Raw genomic sequence first — 17,867 nt, forward strand, 5'->3', positions numbered from 1 at the left:
TGAAATTTTACGATTGGAAAGAATTAAAACGCAATTACTGATTAAAATATTTGTTTATTTAATATTCATTTCTGTCCATCTGGATGTCCAATTAGGTATTCGTTTGTCATTATGGTATGCATACAATCTTTAGACAAAATTTACCATACCATCTTTGAAAACAACTTTTTGTAATTTTACATCAATTAAGTTAGGAAACAGATTAAAAATAAATGTGTTAACTAACAATAATAATTTTAAAATCTGGACTCCTTGTTTGTAACTAATGGATGAGGTCGTATCTCAGTTACATCATTACTGCAAATTGATTGCAAACTCGAATCGGATGGTAAATCTAACTCGTGCAATGAAATCATCACTAAAAATATGTCCACATAAAACACACGTAGACTTGCCAAGGCTATTCGTTTTGTAGTATTGTCATATCACGTAATTGTAGGTGCGAAGACATCTCCTGTTTAATAAGATCGTTTATTCTTGTAATTCTAAAGTATTGAATATTATCGCTAAATACACCAAAAATAGTATCTAACCAGGGTCTTACATTTTCATTCATTTCTCACTCTAACCGTAGGTTTCTGACACCATAATCTTTGTATAATCATCATTGACAAAAAATGGATAACAATATGTTTTAAACGAGAACTTTGGTTTTAGCAACCCACGGTAAATCGATTGTAGTTCTATTACATATGTATCTAGCCGTCGCTCGCGATTCCCTCCGCGCGTAATAAAAAAATAATTTGTAGCCTACGTGTTCTTCCAGACTGTGTTCTACATCGTTGTCAAATTTCAGCAATATCCATGCAGACGTTCTGGAGATACCTTCAAACAAACAACCAGTCATCTAAACATTCGTATTATATTATAATAGTATGACATTAGCTAAAAAAACAAATACAGCACTGAATCATGCCTTTACATTCTCGTACATTTCACGGACTAATTCAACTGTGGTTCTATTATCGATGTACAGATTATCCATCTGTACATCACTAAGTGTCAATATTGTGATGACAGGCGGGGCAAGGTCGCTGACGTAATGTTGACAGAGGCAATCAATAGTCAATGAGTATCCGCTTCTGTCGCCAAACGCGACCTTCGGCGTCACATCTCGTGTCGATTGCCGTTTACCTTATCTGATAATTTTTCTGTCGTGATTAGAATAATGCAAAAGGATCTTTTTGTTGTAAGCCACTATATATAGACACTCGGTTTATATTAATGTTCATTGTGACCTACTTTACTCTATACTTGTATCCACAAAAACAAGATTTATCTATATTTAAAAAAAAATTAGCCGTGCTATTGTCGAGCGAAAGTATTTTACAAATGTTGGCAGATTTATCTTAGCAAGGACGTCTCGGATACCGCGCAGTTCCTATATTTACTATAGACTTATTGACACAACCACAATGCTTAATAGAATCTTGTCAGAAATTTGAACACGTTAGTTTCTGATCCTTTGCAAAAAGCTGTGTAAGGACAAGACAATGTTTTAAAGAACTTATAGAACCTTAAAGATGAAATGTTACAACAAGTAGCATGTAACAAGAAGCATGTCCTTAACGTCATATAATTTTAGTCATTGTAAAAAAGCGTTTGAGAGCGGCGATGGCTCAGTGGTCAAGCACTCGACTTGCAATCTGCAGGTCCTGGATTCGAATCCCGCCATGTACCAATGTATTTTTCGATTTCCGATTTACATATGTACATTTATCCGACGTTCTTACGGTGAAGGAAAACATCGTGATGCAACCTGCACATATCTGAGAAGTAATTCAAAGATATGTGTGAAGTCAACCAACCCGCACTTGGCCAGCGTGGTTGACTATGGCCTAATCACCCTTAGGGTAGGCTCCGAGCCCCTCGGTGGGGATGTGTAGTGAGCTGATGATGAAAGCGTTACGATAATTAAGACAATACATTTTGTTTGTTCGTCGTATCGCGGAATTGAATGCAAATTTAATAACTGATACAGTCACGACTACTGATGCGGATAATTATATTCATGAATATTCATTAATGCCATATACTGATTGATTTACATATCTTTTTAAAAGAGAAAAAAAAGAAAAACCAATGATATATCTTTCCACGATAATTTAAACCTTTAAAGATGCTTTCGCGCAGTTGTACGAATCTATTGAATAATTAATAAGTGTCTCAATCTGATCCACAAGTACGTCCAATCTCTTTCAATTGTCGTTCAAGGTCTCAGTAATGATTTGCAATGTGACGCCACTTACGATACAACGTCTGGTCTAAGACATTAGCACACGTATGTAAATGTACGATAAAGTTTTGGATCTTTTTTCCGTGGTTATACAGTTTGTTAAATCGATTACTTTCCGTAAAAACAAACGTTGTTAAAATTGCACACATGCTAGTTATAATATTGTTATTAATAAATCAGATTAAGAACAAGAAAGAGAGAGTAAGGCGCGAGAGGGAGAGGGAGAGCGAGAGATAGAGATAGAAAGCGAGAGGGACATAAGTAACAAAAAAGAGAGACGTGATTGAGAATTTCAAAGTGCACTCATGTTGGAATTTTAACCTACGTATATCCATTTTTGCAATACCAGATATAAAATACATCTTTGTACAACAGTTTCTTATCTCAGAAAAATGATAGGATAGTGATACTTGACCAATCGAACCAAGTAACATTAATTCTAATTAGTAATAGTATCATTAAGCCGGGATTATTCGCGTTGCAACCTTGCGCGGGCGCAACCAGCGGAACTCACTCGTCTGGGTGCTATTGCGACAGTGTTGAGACCTATTGGCTCATTTGCTATGTACATAATTTATTTTATATTGCTAAAGTTGTATTAATCTATATTTGAAGATCACACTTTGATTGTGACTTTCATAATTTAAACATGTACCAATTTTACTAACTTTAAAACTAATCTAAAGATATGTAAGGGTCTGAAATAGCTAAGTTTACTTTAGAAATGTGCAATTTTTCCTAATTGACTAAATCATAACATGGATAGACTTAGTTTGGACTATGGGATGTCATTGGGTGCGGGAGGCGGAAGACCGCTAATTCTGGAAGACATTAGGGAAATTCCATATACACCAGCAGACAGACAGATTAATTTTAAACAAAATTCATTAACTACGAACATACTTCAGTAACAAAAATTAAAAAATCAACAGTTCAATGACCCGCAAGCACTTAACTTCACTAAATATAACGTAATAATACGTTGTCCGTTACAAATGATATAGGCTAGCGGGCTATTTGTTTAAATGTATATAACATGTTATTATTCAATGTAATGACTTTAGCATGTCTATTAAAAGTTATTGAAAACACGGACAATAATAGTTCATAAAGTAATAAGATTTTTGTTGAAAATTCCCTAAAGATATTTTAGTGTATAAAATATATAGAGACTCCAAAGAATTAAAAAAATAAAGCAAACAATTAAAATAATTAATTAATTAATAATTTATAGTATTATTTTGGTAGTTTCATTAATTAGTCACTTAATAATTAACATAGAGTTAAGTAATTCTTATTTAAATATAATATATATATTATTTTAACAATTAAAATCTAAGTTAGAAATTATAGGAATTTTTCATTAAACTAGGTTAATTTACTACAATTTTGAGAAATAATATAGTTAGATAATTATTTAATGAATTAAATAATATTCATTTAAAAGCACGTAAGGGGCGTTTTACGGAATTAAGATAACGGACTCAAATTAATATAATATACATAACTGTAAATCAAAACACGTTAAGCGTAAAACATGAACATTGTGATTGTGTTCCGTACAGACGCTAAATATTATACGACTAGCTGTCGCCCGTCACACCGTCCGGAATGTCATGTCATGTCATGGGAAAAAACATAAGTAAGCCTATATGTTCTTCCAGACTATGTTATACATCTATGCCAAATTTTAGCGACATACATACAGCCGTTCTCGAGATACTTTGAAACAAACGTCCATCCATCCAAACATTCGCATTTATAATATTAGTAGATATATATTAAGTAAGATAGGGTTGACCCTTTTGAAAGAAATTAGGTCTCCAAAAGTAAACATTTGTATATTTTCATTCTTTTCAAGGAAAGGAAAGTTATTCGTTGAGAATATTTCCAAAGTATATGTATTTTTTTTTACAATCAAAACACTTTATATATGAAATCTGCTTTTTAATAACCCTATTCGAGGATATATAATAGCAGATGTTGATAACATAACCGACTGAACATACCGTATCTAATTACACGTGTTGCAATCTCACACGAGCGACATTTGTTTTTGTTAATAAAAAATAACTACGTATACAATGTTCTAGAAAACTGTCTTGTCCATACTTAAATGACAATAATTTCTTTAGCGCTGATAAAGTTCAGGAGTGGTAATAACTCATCAAATAACTCGGTACTTGATTACATATTTCTGAATTGTAAAGTTCGAACCTATTTATGTAAACAGCATATGGCCAATTATAACTTCAATATTTCAGCAATTTTAGGTGAACTCTTGCTTTTTGATAAAGGTAGAAAAGTCATAGATACACAAGGGTTAAAATCACTTTTCCTTCCATCTTTATTGAAAAGCGTCAATAATAACCAATCAGCACAATTAACCGACAGTACTACGACTCTACTACTACTACTACTACTAGTTTCCATCTTTCGACCAAATGTCCACTAAGACCAGGTGGGATCGTGGTCAAGTGCTAGCTTATAAAACATACTACGAAGGTCAACACATTTTATTACAGAACATTGTAATATAGAATACTCGAGGGACAGTTAGGCGAGTCAGCGAAGCGAGTCGTTGTTGCCGGCGGTCACAGGTTCGCTTCCCGCGCACAAAGCACCGGACGCGGCGACCGGAAGCAGGTGTGCCGGTGCACGGAGACCACACAGTTAGTCTCATATGTCAAACGTTATGTTGCATATAAAATATAGTAGCATTTAACATCTGGTAGTTAAGTCAAGCACCTGTTTATTCCTTAGTTAGGAAAATGTATTTAGAGAAGTATTTATACTTTCGAAACATTGGTATTGTCATTTCTTTTATTCTTTATTGAAAAAACAAAGACAAAAGAAAAGCGTTACTGTAGTGGAATTTTACGGTAATGTATCCTAGAACAATTTCCTTTATCATATTTCTAGTTTATTCATGAATTAAAACAAAACAAAATTAAATCATAATTAAAATGTCATAAGTTCTAATGACGTCACAACGTAATATAATTATCAAGTACGTGTAAATGATCTGTCTTTGAACGCAGTAATTAAAAAGCATTGATTGTTGAAAGTGTCGATGTCAGAGGGCGCTGTCTCCTCTCAAGAAATTACCAAGCTATTGTATTACATCGATGTTTTCTCATGACATGCTCTAATTATTCCTATTTATGTATGAAGAAATCTTGTATGCAATATCACTAAACTAACTAAACAGTTAAATATATAGTGTTATTGAATTTTTGTCAGTTTACACTGAAAAACTTACAAAATATAATTGTTAACTATCACATTATGTAAAAAAAAACAGAGATAATATTATACTAGCTGTCATCCGTGACTACGACCGCGGGAATTTTTAAAAAACTTAATAAGAAGCCTATGTGTTCTTCCAGACTAACGAAAAATTTCATCAAGATCCATCGAGCTGCACCGAAGATACCTTTCAAACATCCATCCATCTAAACTAAACGTTCGCATTATATTAGTAAGATTAAAACTATCTCAAAAACTATCCTAAACATAGTAATTTTACATATATTAGTAAACTATTATTATAACATGTTGGCAAAACATATATCTGCTGTTACCGGACGGCAGTTTGCAGTCATGTTATTCCCAACATAATAGCAGCAAAAACCATATAATAACGGTTGCGTGTCCACAATAAGCATTATGTTACCGTGTGTACGCACCATAATGTAGCACATTAAACATCAGACACGACAATACATAATTATTGTCCGTAGCAAGAACTGAATAGACTATTTATTTACTAGTCAAGTCTAAGTCCGTTTTAATCTCTCAAGATCGCTTATGTAGGTTTATATTGCATCTTGAGATGAATCTTACTAATATTGTAAATGCGAATGTTTGTATGGGTGAATGGTTGTTAAAATATATCTCCAGAACGGTTGCATATATCTTGCTGAAATTTGCCATAGATGTAGAACATAGTCTGGAAGAACACGTAAGCTTCCAATAAAGTTTTTTTTCCATGTTATAGGGTCTTTTAAGATATATTAAGCAAAATACATGTAACAATTCGTATTAGTATACATTTTACATAAAACTAATTATGTAATAGTGTATTTACTATGTTATAAGTTATAGTTACTAAGTTTAGTCACGTTTGTGTTGGCGGATGTCACGTAGTCGACATCGCGACGGCTCTCTAATTACAAAAACATGCGCGAAAAATATTCATTGTTTACATTGGTGGCAAGGGAGGGGACGTAGAGGGAAGGGACATCTGTACGTCCTCTGTCTATTAGGCAATGGGCAGGGGTCACTTCGATGTTTTAGGTATTATAAATGAACGACTATGCCTGTGACAGTTAGGATTTATTAAATTGTATGAGTGGGTACTTACTGGCGTGGTCATCGTCGAGGAGGTTGTGATAGCGGTGCTGCTTCTCGGGTGCTTCGAGCCTCATCATCACGCCGCGGTCACCACTGCATCGCAACTACCTGATAAAACATAATTAGTACTACATAAGAAATACTACAAGTTTACTAGAAGATGGGGCATTAAGCACTACAAGTAGTGAATTTTAGTTTTACCAAATAAGAAACTAACTAATTAATAACTAAACTAATTAACAATTAACATTTACACTTTACATATACAAGATATTTATAGTCGAAATAAAATGGCAATCAATTATCGACCTAAACCGTGAATTATACAGAATCGGCATACGGTAAAGACGCGACGCAGACGCAGAGCAGGCGTGCAGCGAACGACGTGCTTGCGCCACGGCGCTTGAGTGTAGTTCACATCGTGTCGCTTAACTACATTTTGTATGGAAACTTTTTGAATTAGCAAGATGTCTGCGCCTCGCCTTCATTTACGCCGTTTCTGTATAATTCACGCCTAAGTATTCCTTATGAGTTACTCTGCTACTTGGCTTCCCTTAAATGCATGATTTTTAATACCATAAATTGACACAGGTAGATAATTAAGCATAGATAAAGGGAAAAATAAAGAAAAAAATATTTATTTTCCAAAAAGTATATTTTTATAAAAAAATAAATAATTTAATAAAAGCAAAACATACTGTGTTTGAGTTACCGTTTAGAAATTATGTAAGGACAAATACACTGATGTATAAATACATCATCATGCACCACGGAGTTATTTCTGATATGTAGTGACTGTTCGTATGTTTGTATGACCAGTTGCGGTCGTAATACGTAACAGTGGGTGTTGCGTTACCCTTCGCTTCAACATCTGATACTTTTGATATTAATCTGTTTAAGAAATGACGGCCATTCGGTTTGGTTAAACTTGTTACTGCAATCGTAACTCCAGTAACTAAATTATATAATTTATTTCGCCAATTAGTAGTATTCGAATACCAAAACTAATTTTATTAATGTGATAAATGCCTGGATAAATAAGCCAGTACAGTAAAACAGTAGGGCTTAAGCTTATACAGGCGACAGAGACTCCAAGCTGTATATACCAAGCCAACGTTACTGTCCTACTGTACTGGCATAATATAAACAAGACACAAGTTTGACCATAAACAATTGACGACACAGAAACAGTAGGCTATGAAAGAAATAACAAAAAGCGAACGTCAGTTGTCTACGTAAACTCGTCGATAATCACGAGCGTGACAGCTGATAACTGTGATAAAGTGTTACGAAGCAGACTGGCGCGAAATCGAGCTCAAACTATACTGATTTATGTAGAAAACATTTGCCGTTTAATACAAGCTAAGAGTTGGACGTTGATTGAAGATCTAACTGTCTTATGCAACACGTAAAGCCTGGAAGAAGAATAAATATTGTGTTTAACACATTTTAAAACATCGTTGGATGCTTACTGTTTAGTTTACTATTAAGCAATTTATAAAATATCTCATGTACAAGGGTTAAAATTTCCAGAAATATGAGCCTGTGAATTTCTTTATTCGTACGTAGATGTGAAGTAATTGCGAATGAAAGGAAAAATAATGATTCAAAAAACACTACTGAATAACTATTGAGGCTAAAAAAAACATAATAATTACATTTAACAAAATGATAAGTAAAATATTGTTGAAACTTAGAATATTATCTATTTATATTCATTTGCATTGGGACAAGGTCAAAGATAGGCTTATCTTAGATAACATAGTTATCTGAGATGATATCGTTCTTATCTTTTACCTTTCAATTTACCGTTTGAATACCGGGACACAATATCTTCCGGCTATGTCTCCTCTCCCTCCTTTATGAACCGAGTTTTGCGACAAAAATTTCAACATTTTATAAGAAATGTAGCTCTTTCGTCGAATGAGTCGATGTTTTGTTAAAAGAACATGACAACAAAATTATCGTACTTAGAAAAAACTTCCTTTAAATAGTACCTATACATGGTGGAAATATCCTCTTTCTATGTGTCCCCTCCTCTGTCGACTTTAGATAACGCATCAGCATTTACGGATTCCATGGGCAGCTTTCGTTTCGCTATTTCGGCGAATTCAGGTGGTCGCTTTATCTGATATAAAAATGCTTTAAATTGCTAGATATGAAAAGCCATATCAATTAACAAATTTAAATATAGAACTTCATTATTAAAACTTGCCGACATTTTAATCCTAATTTAGACGCCTAGGCATCGATTGTTATCGCTGTGATTAAAAGTAATTTATCTTATTAAAATATCACGGCACGTGTGTGTAGGCAGGAATAAGTTGAAGTATTACAATAGACAAAAACAACAATTACAATGCAACAAGCCAGCGTAGGAAGAGCGTTGGTGAAGTAACAAAAAGTAGGCGCCGGCGCGCTACCTGCGATTACATCCCAAATATTACATCGTAATATCAATAGATTTAGTAAAAATGAAACTTATTTAATTTCCTAAAAGACATGATTTAATATACATTTTTAAACCTTGAAAACATTATACGAAAAGAAACACACAAAAATAAAATTGTTTTTTTGTATAAGAGAAGTGGGCAAACGAGCTGTGGGACCCTTGATAAAAAGAGATCACTGGTGCCCATCGAGTGAACCGCAGATGCGTTGCCTATTTTAACAACAGCGGTACGCTCGCTTCTTGTAGAACCCTAAGTTGTAGTGATTTGGAAATTACACCAGACCAATTTACAACGTGGCAGTATGTGGCAGTAAGTGGCGCGAAAGGTTTGTATTAGTGACAACCATAATGTAATAGGTAACTGAATGTAAACCCACGTTAAATCTAACTCATGTAGGCATTTCACGGCGCGTGTGCACTCCGGTCCACTTTTATAACATTTGAATTGTCAACGTATCACAATATTATCAATTTTATAATCCCTGGCGCGATTATAATCACAATAGTCCATTCGAGCGCAAAGGGTAACAATAGACAAACCACAGACAAGGCATTGAGTGTGATCAATTGATGCGATTGCCTCATAAGTGGTCCAATGAATGAGGTCCGCGGACCGCCTGCAACCTGTTGTCTTTATGACATCCTGTCAATCTGGCTTGTGTGGGGCCACAACAAGAGCGTCTACATACAACTATATAAAAATAGCTTTAGGTACCCGACCTACTGTAAGTACTCCGAGGAGCTGTAACTCCAAAGCCTGCGGGCTAACATTGGCAAAAAAATCGTTCAATAGATTTTTCTCCCGCTTCGAGTAATTTGTAGATAGTTCGGTTCACTATGCGAAACCTAAGATAGTTACAAATTTCTGCTTTTAGGTTATTTAAAATATAACGTCATAAAAGAAAAAATAATTACTATTTCTTTGATTTCTTCTTCAGTTCTTTCAAAACTTACTTAACTTTTACTAAAGCATAAACAATATGTAATTTATCTTCGCTCTTCGCTTGTTTTATGGCCCAAATAAACAAGTCTTTGTGTGCAGATTTGGCGGATGGCGAAAGTGTATGCCGCTGGGGCCCGGCGCGGGAATCGAACCGGCAACTTATACTGCTTGATATATAGCTCATTTAAATAACTTATTTAGATTATGTACATACAATTAAGAAAGAGGAGAAAACAATCTTTAGTATAGCAATAAATTGAAATTACTGCAATTATTATAAACAAATATAACTAATTACAAGACTTTTAACAGTGGTAGAGCCCGCTTTAACATCTTCGCACGAATTGGCCCGGCTCGCCCGGTGAAATACCACGACCACACAGAAAACAGGCGTGAAGTGGAAGTAATTTCGCGTTTCGTCTGATGAGTGTGCGTCCCGGAGGCCTAATTTAGTCCTCTTTCCCTTCTCACCCCTTTTCTTATAAGGATAGGATAGGAAGTAGAAGTGGACTTTCCGGATGAGAGGATGCCTGGGTAGGGAAAATGTTTTCTTTCTGTGCATCCTCTCCTCCATCGATTAAAGGTAGGCAACGCATATGCAATTGCATATGTCTGGGCAACGGTCACTTCGCTATTTCAGCGATTTCAGGTGACCACTCACTCATTTGCCACCTTATAATATAAAAAAAAAGACTGACTGTCTGTCTCTCAAGTACGATATTTCTAAACTAGAATTAAACTTGTAGAATTATCGAAGTATTTAACTGCTTTTTAATTTTGAATCGAGGTTTATTAACAAATGAGAATAGCAAAAGTACAAAATTAAAGAGTTTCGGTCATCAGATTTTTAGACTTTTCAATTCTTAGTTATATGTTTCTAAGTATATAAATAGGATTCTTTCGTAACTGAATAAACGTGACCGATATAAACGAAAGTAAATAATGAACGATAATAAAATTAAATATCTTATAAAAAATTTACATATATTTATATAATTTAACCAAATACAGTTATTTGCAACAGACACGCTCTAAAATGAAACGATTTGCGCAGTCGTTCACCGCTCCGGTCACTTGCACAACTATACACGCTAATTGAAAAGGTCGTTACTAAAGTAAAATATTTCATTAAAAAAATTGAGAGAAATTACTGCAAAAATTATTCTTAACTAGCTTGCCCTCGCCACTCCATACGTGCGGGATTAACAAAAATAATTAGTAGCCTATATGTTCTTCCAGACTATTTTCTATATGTATGCCAAATTTCCATCCATCCATCTAAACATTCGCATTTATAATATTAGTAAGAAATAAGATGAGTAAGATTAAAAATGCTTGGTTACAGCGATGATGTTGAACAATAAAATATTTAAAAATAGTTTTTATTTTAAATAATGCAAATATTTTATACGTAATTTGTCTACAAAATACCATTGATAACAATAGACATTCATTTAAATATAAACACTTTACTACTGCAATGTACTTTCATTCTGCGTTATGAAAGTACAATCGCGTAGCAATGTGTTTACCTTATAGTTAGAGGTAATGCCAAACACCATACGTCAGTGCGATCGACGTCAAACAAAAAATCTTCTTACGTATTGTATTCAACAACTCACGACTGCATCCCAGAGGGGTAGGCAGAGCTATAACTATCGTTTATCAAGGTCGTCTCTTAAAAATTTCCTAGTATTCTGATCTATTTATATTCTGTAATTTTATTATCACGTAAAACATTGATAACTGTGTTAAAAATACAATATTCTGATAACTTCACTGTGTCCGAAAATTCAAATGATAAAACGAAAAGAGTAAATTTTAAATGGAAGAGTACACAGGTAACAAGAAAAATTATCACAAACGTGTCAAAAAGATACCTTTTAAAGTTATATTAAAGATTCATTATGCCATAATAGGGTACAGCAGCAGTGTAACAAATATGTTCAGCATAGTTAGGGGCGCTGCTATCGGTTGGTTCTGTCAGAAAATATATAATAGAAAAAAAGTTGACAGCTCACTATACGTCTTCACTGAGGGGCTCGGAGCCTACCCTAAGTTAAGGGTAATTAGGCCATACCAGCAAGCGTACCCGTAACCCGGCCATATGGCGAGGAGGAGGGCCAGAGGGGTTTTAGTGGGTATGGCCGCACGACTGTAGGCGAGTCCCACACTCCCTGCGCCACTGCACAAGTGGCCCGGCGCAGGGGTGTGGAAGTGCATTTCCCCTCAAAAAAAAAGCCATACTACGCTGGCCCAGTGCGGGTTGGTTGACTTCCAACTCAGATGCAGAGACTCAATGCTCAGATATGTGCAGGTTGTATCACGATGTTTTCCTTCACCGTAAGAACGTTAGATAAATGTACATATGTAAATCGGAAATCGAAAAACACATTGGTACATGGCGGCACTCGAACTCAGGACCTGCAGATTGCAAGTCAAGTGCTTGACCCCTGAGCCACCGACGCTCTTAAACTATCTATTACTAGTCCTAAATTGATTCTTATGATTTGTCAAACAATTTAACCGTAGAAAATTTGAGGAAAAAGGTTAAGTTATATGTTATTCAAGTGATTATGTAAAACACTGCATTCCCTTCACTTGGTAATTCCGCGTCTTTCAAAATACCGTTTAAGTGCTGCACTGAATTACTTTACATAACTTATAATCTTCAAATGTTTTGATCTAGAAGGTCGCAGAACACTAAGCTGTCTTCAAATTGATTACCGAAAATATTCTTTTTCTGTTAGACTATAAATAGACATCTTCAAAATACTATATTATTTTGGACATTATTAGTTAGAATCCTTTGGCGCGAATGACGTGCTTTCGTTACAAAGTTCAATGTCAGAATGAATAGTGAGGGGATTGAAACGTCGAAATTTTAGTCAGGCTAGTGTTTAGTCAATACACTGCCCCATTTTCGGATTTTCTTCTTAATTATTTCTCCATTAGGAAATATCTGTAAAATCATAAAGTAAGTAAACAATTCAAGAAATTAATTTTGTTCCATTTAACACGGAAAAAACACTACTAAACTATAACGAAGAGATAACATATTTTTATCAGTATTATTAAAGTGCGAGCATTTTATCATTTTGTACTAAAAAAACAGATTTACGGAGCGCAATTACGTAATTATTGTTACGTTAGAATTCCCCAAAATAATATAGAAAGTATCAAATTGTTTTAAATTCAATACTCGTAAATACCTATGCAACAAATGCAACTGACAACTTACAAATTGTATCCGTTAGTTTTACATAAGTTTTTTTTTCTTAATCTGAATTCGAAGACCATTGCGAAAAGTATTGCGTGAATTTTAAACATGATTTCCGTAAAACAAAACTGAAATTATTTAAATTTCGCGTCTGTTATTTTATAAATTTGTAATTAGGTATTTTCATTTGTCACGTGATTTTTTTTAATATTTTCAAATAACGTAAAATTTTTTTCAATGATTATAAATTAACCTTTTTGAATATTATAATGGAAAAAATGATGTACTATTTATTCTTATTAATTGATTCTAAACGACCATCGAATATAATAACGTCCATTAGATCTTATCTTTAATTTTTTTATTAACAAATAAAAAAATAGTTACCATCTATACTAATATTATAAAAAGGATTGATTTGTTTGTTCGACTCCGAAACTACGGAACCGATAAATATTACTATATTTTTTAATCCACACGGCCAAAGTCGAGGCAACTGCACTATCAAAAAAAATGTCAGTAACACAAATTAAATGATTCCCGTTGTTGGTAATGTCCGTATTCTGTGACCTTGTATTGTATTCATTCACATACGTTGACAAAAAATCAATTACCATCAGTACGCGACTTGCACTCACATACCAAAGGCAATTGCGTAAGAACTTTTTTAATATAAAACTAATAGAACATTTGCATTTCCTACAATTCCCAAGCCAATCTCTTCCTGCCTCCTAATTTTTTAATTTCTTTTCAAGTATATTAATGCTCAGCTTAACCTTATAAGGTTGATAAAGGGTTACGTTAAGATTGCAACACAACATTGTCAATCTTTTTTTTAAATTATTTGTACGTCTTTAATCGTTATTTCTCATACGTAGTTAGTGGAGGTAATATTGAGGCCCGTGGGCTCTGCCTACCCCTTTGGGTTACGGGAGTAAGTTGTGTACTGTTCTCCTACTTGTCGTCAACCGAAATAAGAAGAATATTATATTGTCGTTTTTAAACTCTTCACTACAAAAGAAAAACTTGAAAGTGTAAATGTGTGGCCGCTTTAGAATCCGGTTCGTGGTTCATTACCGCAGCTACGGATTAGCAAAGACGCTATGCAAGGTGCAGTGTCGTTGACTCTGACCTTACCCGAATTCTTTGAGAGAAACTCAAAATTTATACATTTTTACGACGAACTTTAACATCAGTGGCATGTGTTTATTAAAAGCAAGTAGACAAAATTAACTATGAAACAGACTATGATACAGTGAAAACCTTATGAAATTCTAGAACTTTTTTATCGTAGCCAAGACAGGAAAAGACAAAAATCATTGGTGTGAATCATGCGGTAAAGATCTTTCCGTATTTATGACCTCGCGCTAAATACATAGAAGTCCATGATTTTACCCCTCTAGCATTACTTTAATGAAACATTCACTTTATTATTAATAACCTCTCACCAGTCCACATCATTTTTAAATTAACAATCTAACGATTAAGAGTAAATGTGTACTTTCATAAACCTAGATAGCCAGTGGGCATACACATTACACGGCGGAAGACAATGTAGTGATAAACACGATCGACTTTCACTGAGCGACTTGACCTCCACCTATCGGCCAATTTCAGACAACTCTGCACTAATTCACACGTATACCGTGAGAACTTAAATCTGCAGCCAAATCTTTTCTCAGACTATATTGTTCTGTATCAATCAGATCGGAAAAGGGATAATCTAGACTAGAAGAGATAGGCGACTCTTTCAAACTGAGTTTCAGTATTTCTTTGAATTTAACGATGTCTCTAATCATGTTTGTTTGTCTAGTCGGTCAAAATAATGTTCTTTAAAACATTCAACAACGCAAACAAAAAGTACCTACTTCTTTAAAATACACAGTAACATGTTCTAGTTACACGAAAGTAGTTGACACATATGTTCAAATATTTGGCTAGACAATTTCACTTTACGTTGACTATTTCTAAATCCCTACGCACATTTGATCAAACATTTGCCCAAACGTTGCCAACATGTCAACAAAGTGTTCCCTGTGGGGACGGTGACCTCGGCTGAATGTTACCTGTACGACGAACTTAGGACGCAGGTATAAGTGTTATAAACACTCAAAAAAATAAAGCCCTTGGAATTTTTATGTTGGTATTGCACGTGTATTTTTTTGTTGTGTTGGTTCTGTATACGTTTTCGAAATAAGTGTTTCAGATAAGATAAATGTAACTGGAACCCTCTTCTGATGCACTCGAGGATTCCACTGAGAGGGTTTTAGCGGGTCAAACCCCACATATAACCCTACCTTCCCCCATGAGGCAGGATATCTTTTACAGATGATAAATTTATTTTTAAAACTATAATATTTTCTGTCTAATGTTTCGCCTTGCTCCGAGTAAGGAGAGATTACATTAATATAATATGTGAAATATTTTAAGATAAATTGGAATGTTTGTGTCAAATGTGGCATTTCTTTTTAAAGAAAGTAGAAATATATATTTCTATTTATGTTAATCCGTCTAGACTTTCAAATTGAGTGTTAAATCTTCTCCCATTAAATTACGAAATTAAAACATATGACTAGAAGTAATAAAAACATAATATCGGTATGTTTTTGTATTAATGATTGAGAAATTATTCAAGATAGACCAACACGGAAATATATTATTTTCTCTGTTTTCTTAGCAAGAATGAGCGAGACAGCAATATTTTTGGGTTTTAGTGTTTCGACAATGAAAACCCAATGGTTATAACGGCAAAAAATTGTGTTATACATAATCTATACTTATAATCAGTTCTTTCGATCGAATTTAGTCAATGATTGTGTTATCCATTTATTATTTCTTCGCAGTAATTTTCAGACGGGAATGATATTATGTTACCAGTACCCGTACAATCCCGACCAAATAACTTTCAAATAAGTTCCAATACAGTTTTTGTTACGAGTTTTTATGATGTCTATAAATAAGCGACGACAGTTAAATATGCATAAATCACCAAACTGGTTATTAACTAGTTATATCTACAACTTATACGACAATCAATTCCGGAAAACCAATGTCGTAGATGTCTTTTTTTTTAAATTACTTAAATACAATTTTTTTAATATTTTGTGTAGATTTATTTATTCAAGTGATAAGAGTACAAAAGGATTTACTATAAAATTATTTGTTAATTTAAAAATATTACTCAAGGATAACACATATTCATTAATACTTAGCATTGGGACAAAATACTTTTTTTTATATCTACACTTATAAAGGGCAAAATCTGTACACTAATGTGTTTGTAAGGAATAAACTCAAAAACTATTGGGCGGATTTCAAAACATCGTTCAGCATGCACGCTAGATGCACTGGTGCCATATGAAAGACTATACATTTGTTAGAAAATATATAAACACGCGAAGCAGTGGCCCCTCTTATTTTTACATTTTTTTTTAATTTTAAGTAACCGAGCAGCATCAATTACAAGAATCTACTTATCGGAAAGGTCACGGAGGCCTCTCAACATCACCAAACAACACATCACGTTATTTTAAAGTATTTCAAAATCGTCGCATACCGTTAAAGGTCACCATAGAACTAGAAACACCATAGAAAACTTACCGAAGAACAGAAATAATCCAACACGATCGGTTCCGTTAAAATTATTGCTACGAGATTTCTTTGACAAAATCACGAGAAAATCACGGTATTGCACTTAAATCACAAATTTTAACAACACACACTTATTTCTCACTTCACAAATTGTCATTATATCGTATCGTTTTGCGTGAGAAGTTTTGAGTGGAGATAATACGGTACGTCGTCGCTTCGATAACAAATTCAAACCGTGCGCTGACGGTGGCGGTTGGCGCGACACTAGCGCTGCGCGGGCGCTCGCCGCGGCGGCAGGTGGCACTACTCCTACCTGTCGATGCAGTAAGGTCAGCAAATATGTATAAGCAATATATCATTTACATTTTTTATCTTAAAGAATGTCAAGTAATATGGAAAAATAGTCAGATGCAGAGCCAAAGCTCTATTAATTTTGAATTTAGGTATATTAGGCCACAGGCATCAAATAAAAAATTATTTTAGTTCTAATTTAATTTCTGACCTAATTTACTCGATAAATAAGGGAAATGCAAATTTTTATATTAATTGCTGATTTTAGTTCGATTATGATATAAATGCATCATCTTTTTTATTTGAAGACAGTACTGCCTTATGAACATTTTTATAAGAATGAACTTTTGTAATGAAAAAAAAAATGGAGATGACAGATGTTAGTGGCAGATGGCAATAAAAATATTCGCTGCTATTTCAACCGAGTGCTCAACTGGCCACAGTTTACTAATCAGGTGTGTTAAAATGTTGTGGCCAGCTCTTTATTTTGATATACATTCGAATACTTTATTCGATTTTCAAACATCTTTAAAAGTAAATAAAATATAGATTATAAATATATTATACAACCATGTATTGTTTTACTTAAGTATTAATAACATTATTATTTAAAAGAATCTGGTTTGTGGTTGATGTGGGCGAAATATAAAAATATGATCTCTTACTTCTACGTAACATAAAACAGTTCTGGAATATTCTGATCTGTCTATAATTAATATTTATACTAGCGGTGTCTCGTGACTACGTCAGCGTCTATAATATGTTTGCGTTCATCAGC

At 33.9% G+C, this 17,867-nt stretch overlaps 1 protein-coding gene across 2 annotated transcripts in view; it reads right to left on the bottom strand.

Annotated features, from left to right (window-relative positions):
* The window catches only part of LOC106121732 (echinoderm microtubule-associated protein-like 2), a 38,291-nt gene extending 21,217 nt beyond the window's left edge, over positions 1 to 17,074 (bottom strand). For both annotated transcript variants that reach the window (XM_013317525.1, XM_013317524.1), the window contains exons 1-2: positions 16,808 to 17,074; positions 6,603 to 6,700 (exon numbers count right to left, since the gene is read on the bottom strand). In XM_013317525.1, coding sequence (XP_013172979.1) covers positions 6,603 to 6,669 — 67 coding nt within the window. In that variant the 5' untranslated portion in view covers positions 6,670 to 6,700; positions 16,808 to 17,074. The remainder of the gene's footprint in view (positions 1 to 6,602; positions 6,701 to 16,807) is intronic.
* Positions 17,075 to 17,867: the final 793 nt, after the last annotated feature.

The sequence above is a fragment of the Papilio xuthus genome, unplaced genomic scaffold (assembly GCF_000836235.2).
Source record: "Papilio xuthus unplaced genomic scaffold, Pxut_1.1 DF826938.1, whole genome shotgun sequence".
In the NCBI taxonomy this organism is placed as follows: Eukaryota; Metazoa; Arthropoda; class Insecta; order Lepidoptera; family Papilionidae; genus Papilio; species Papilio xuthus.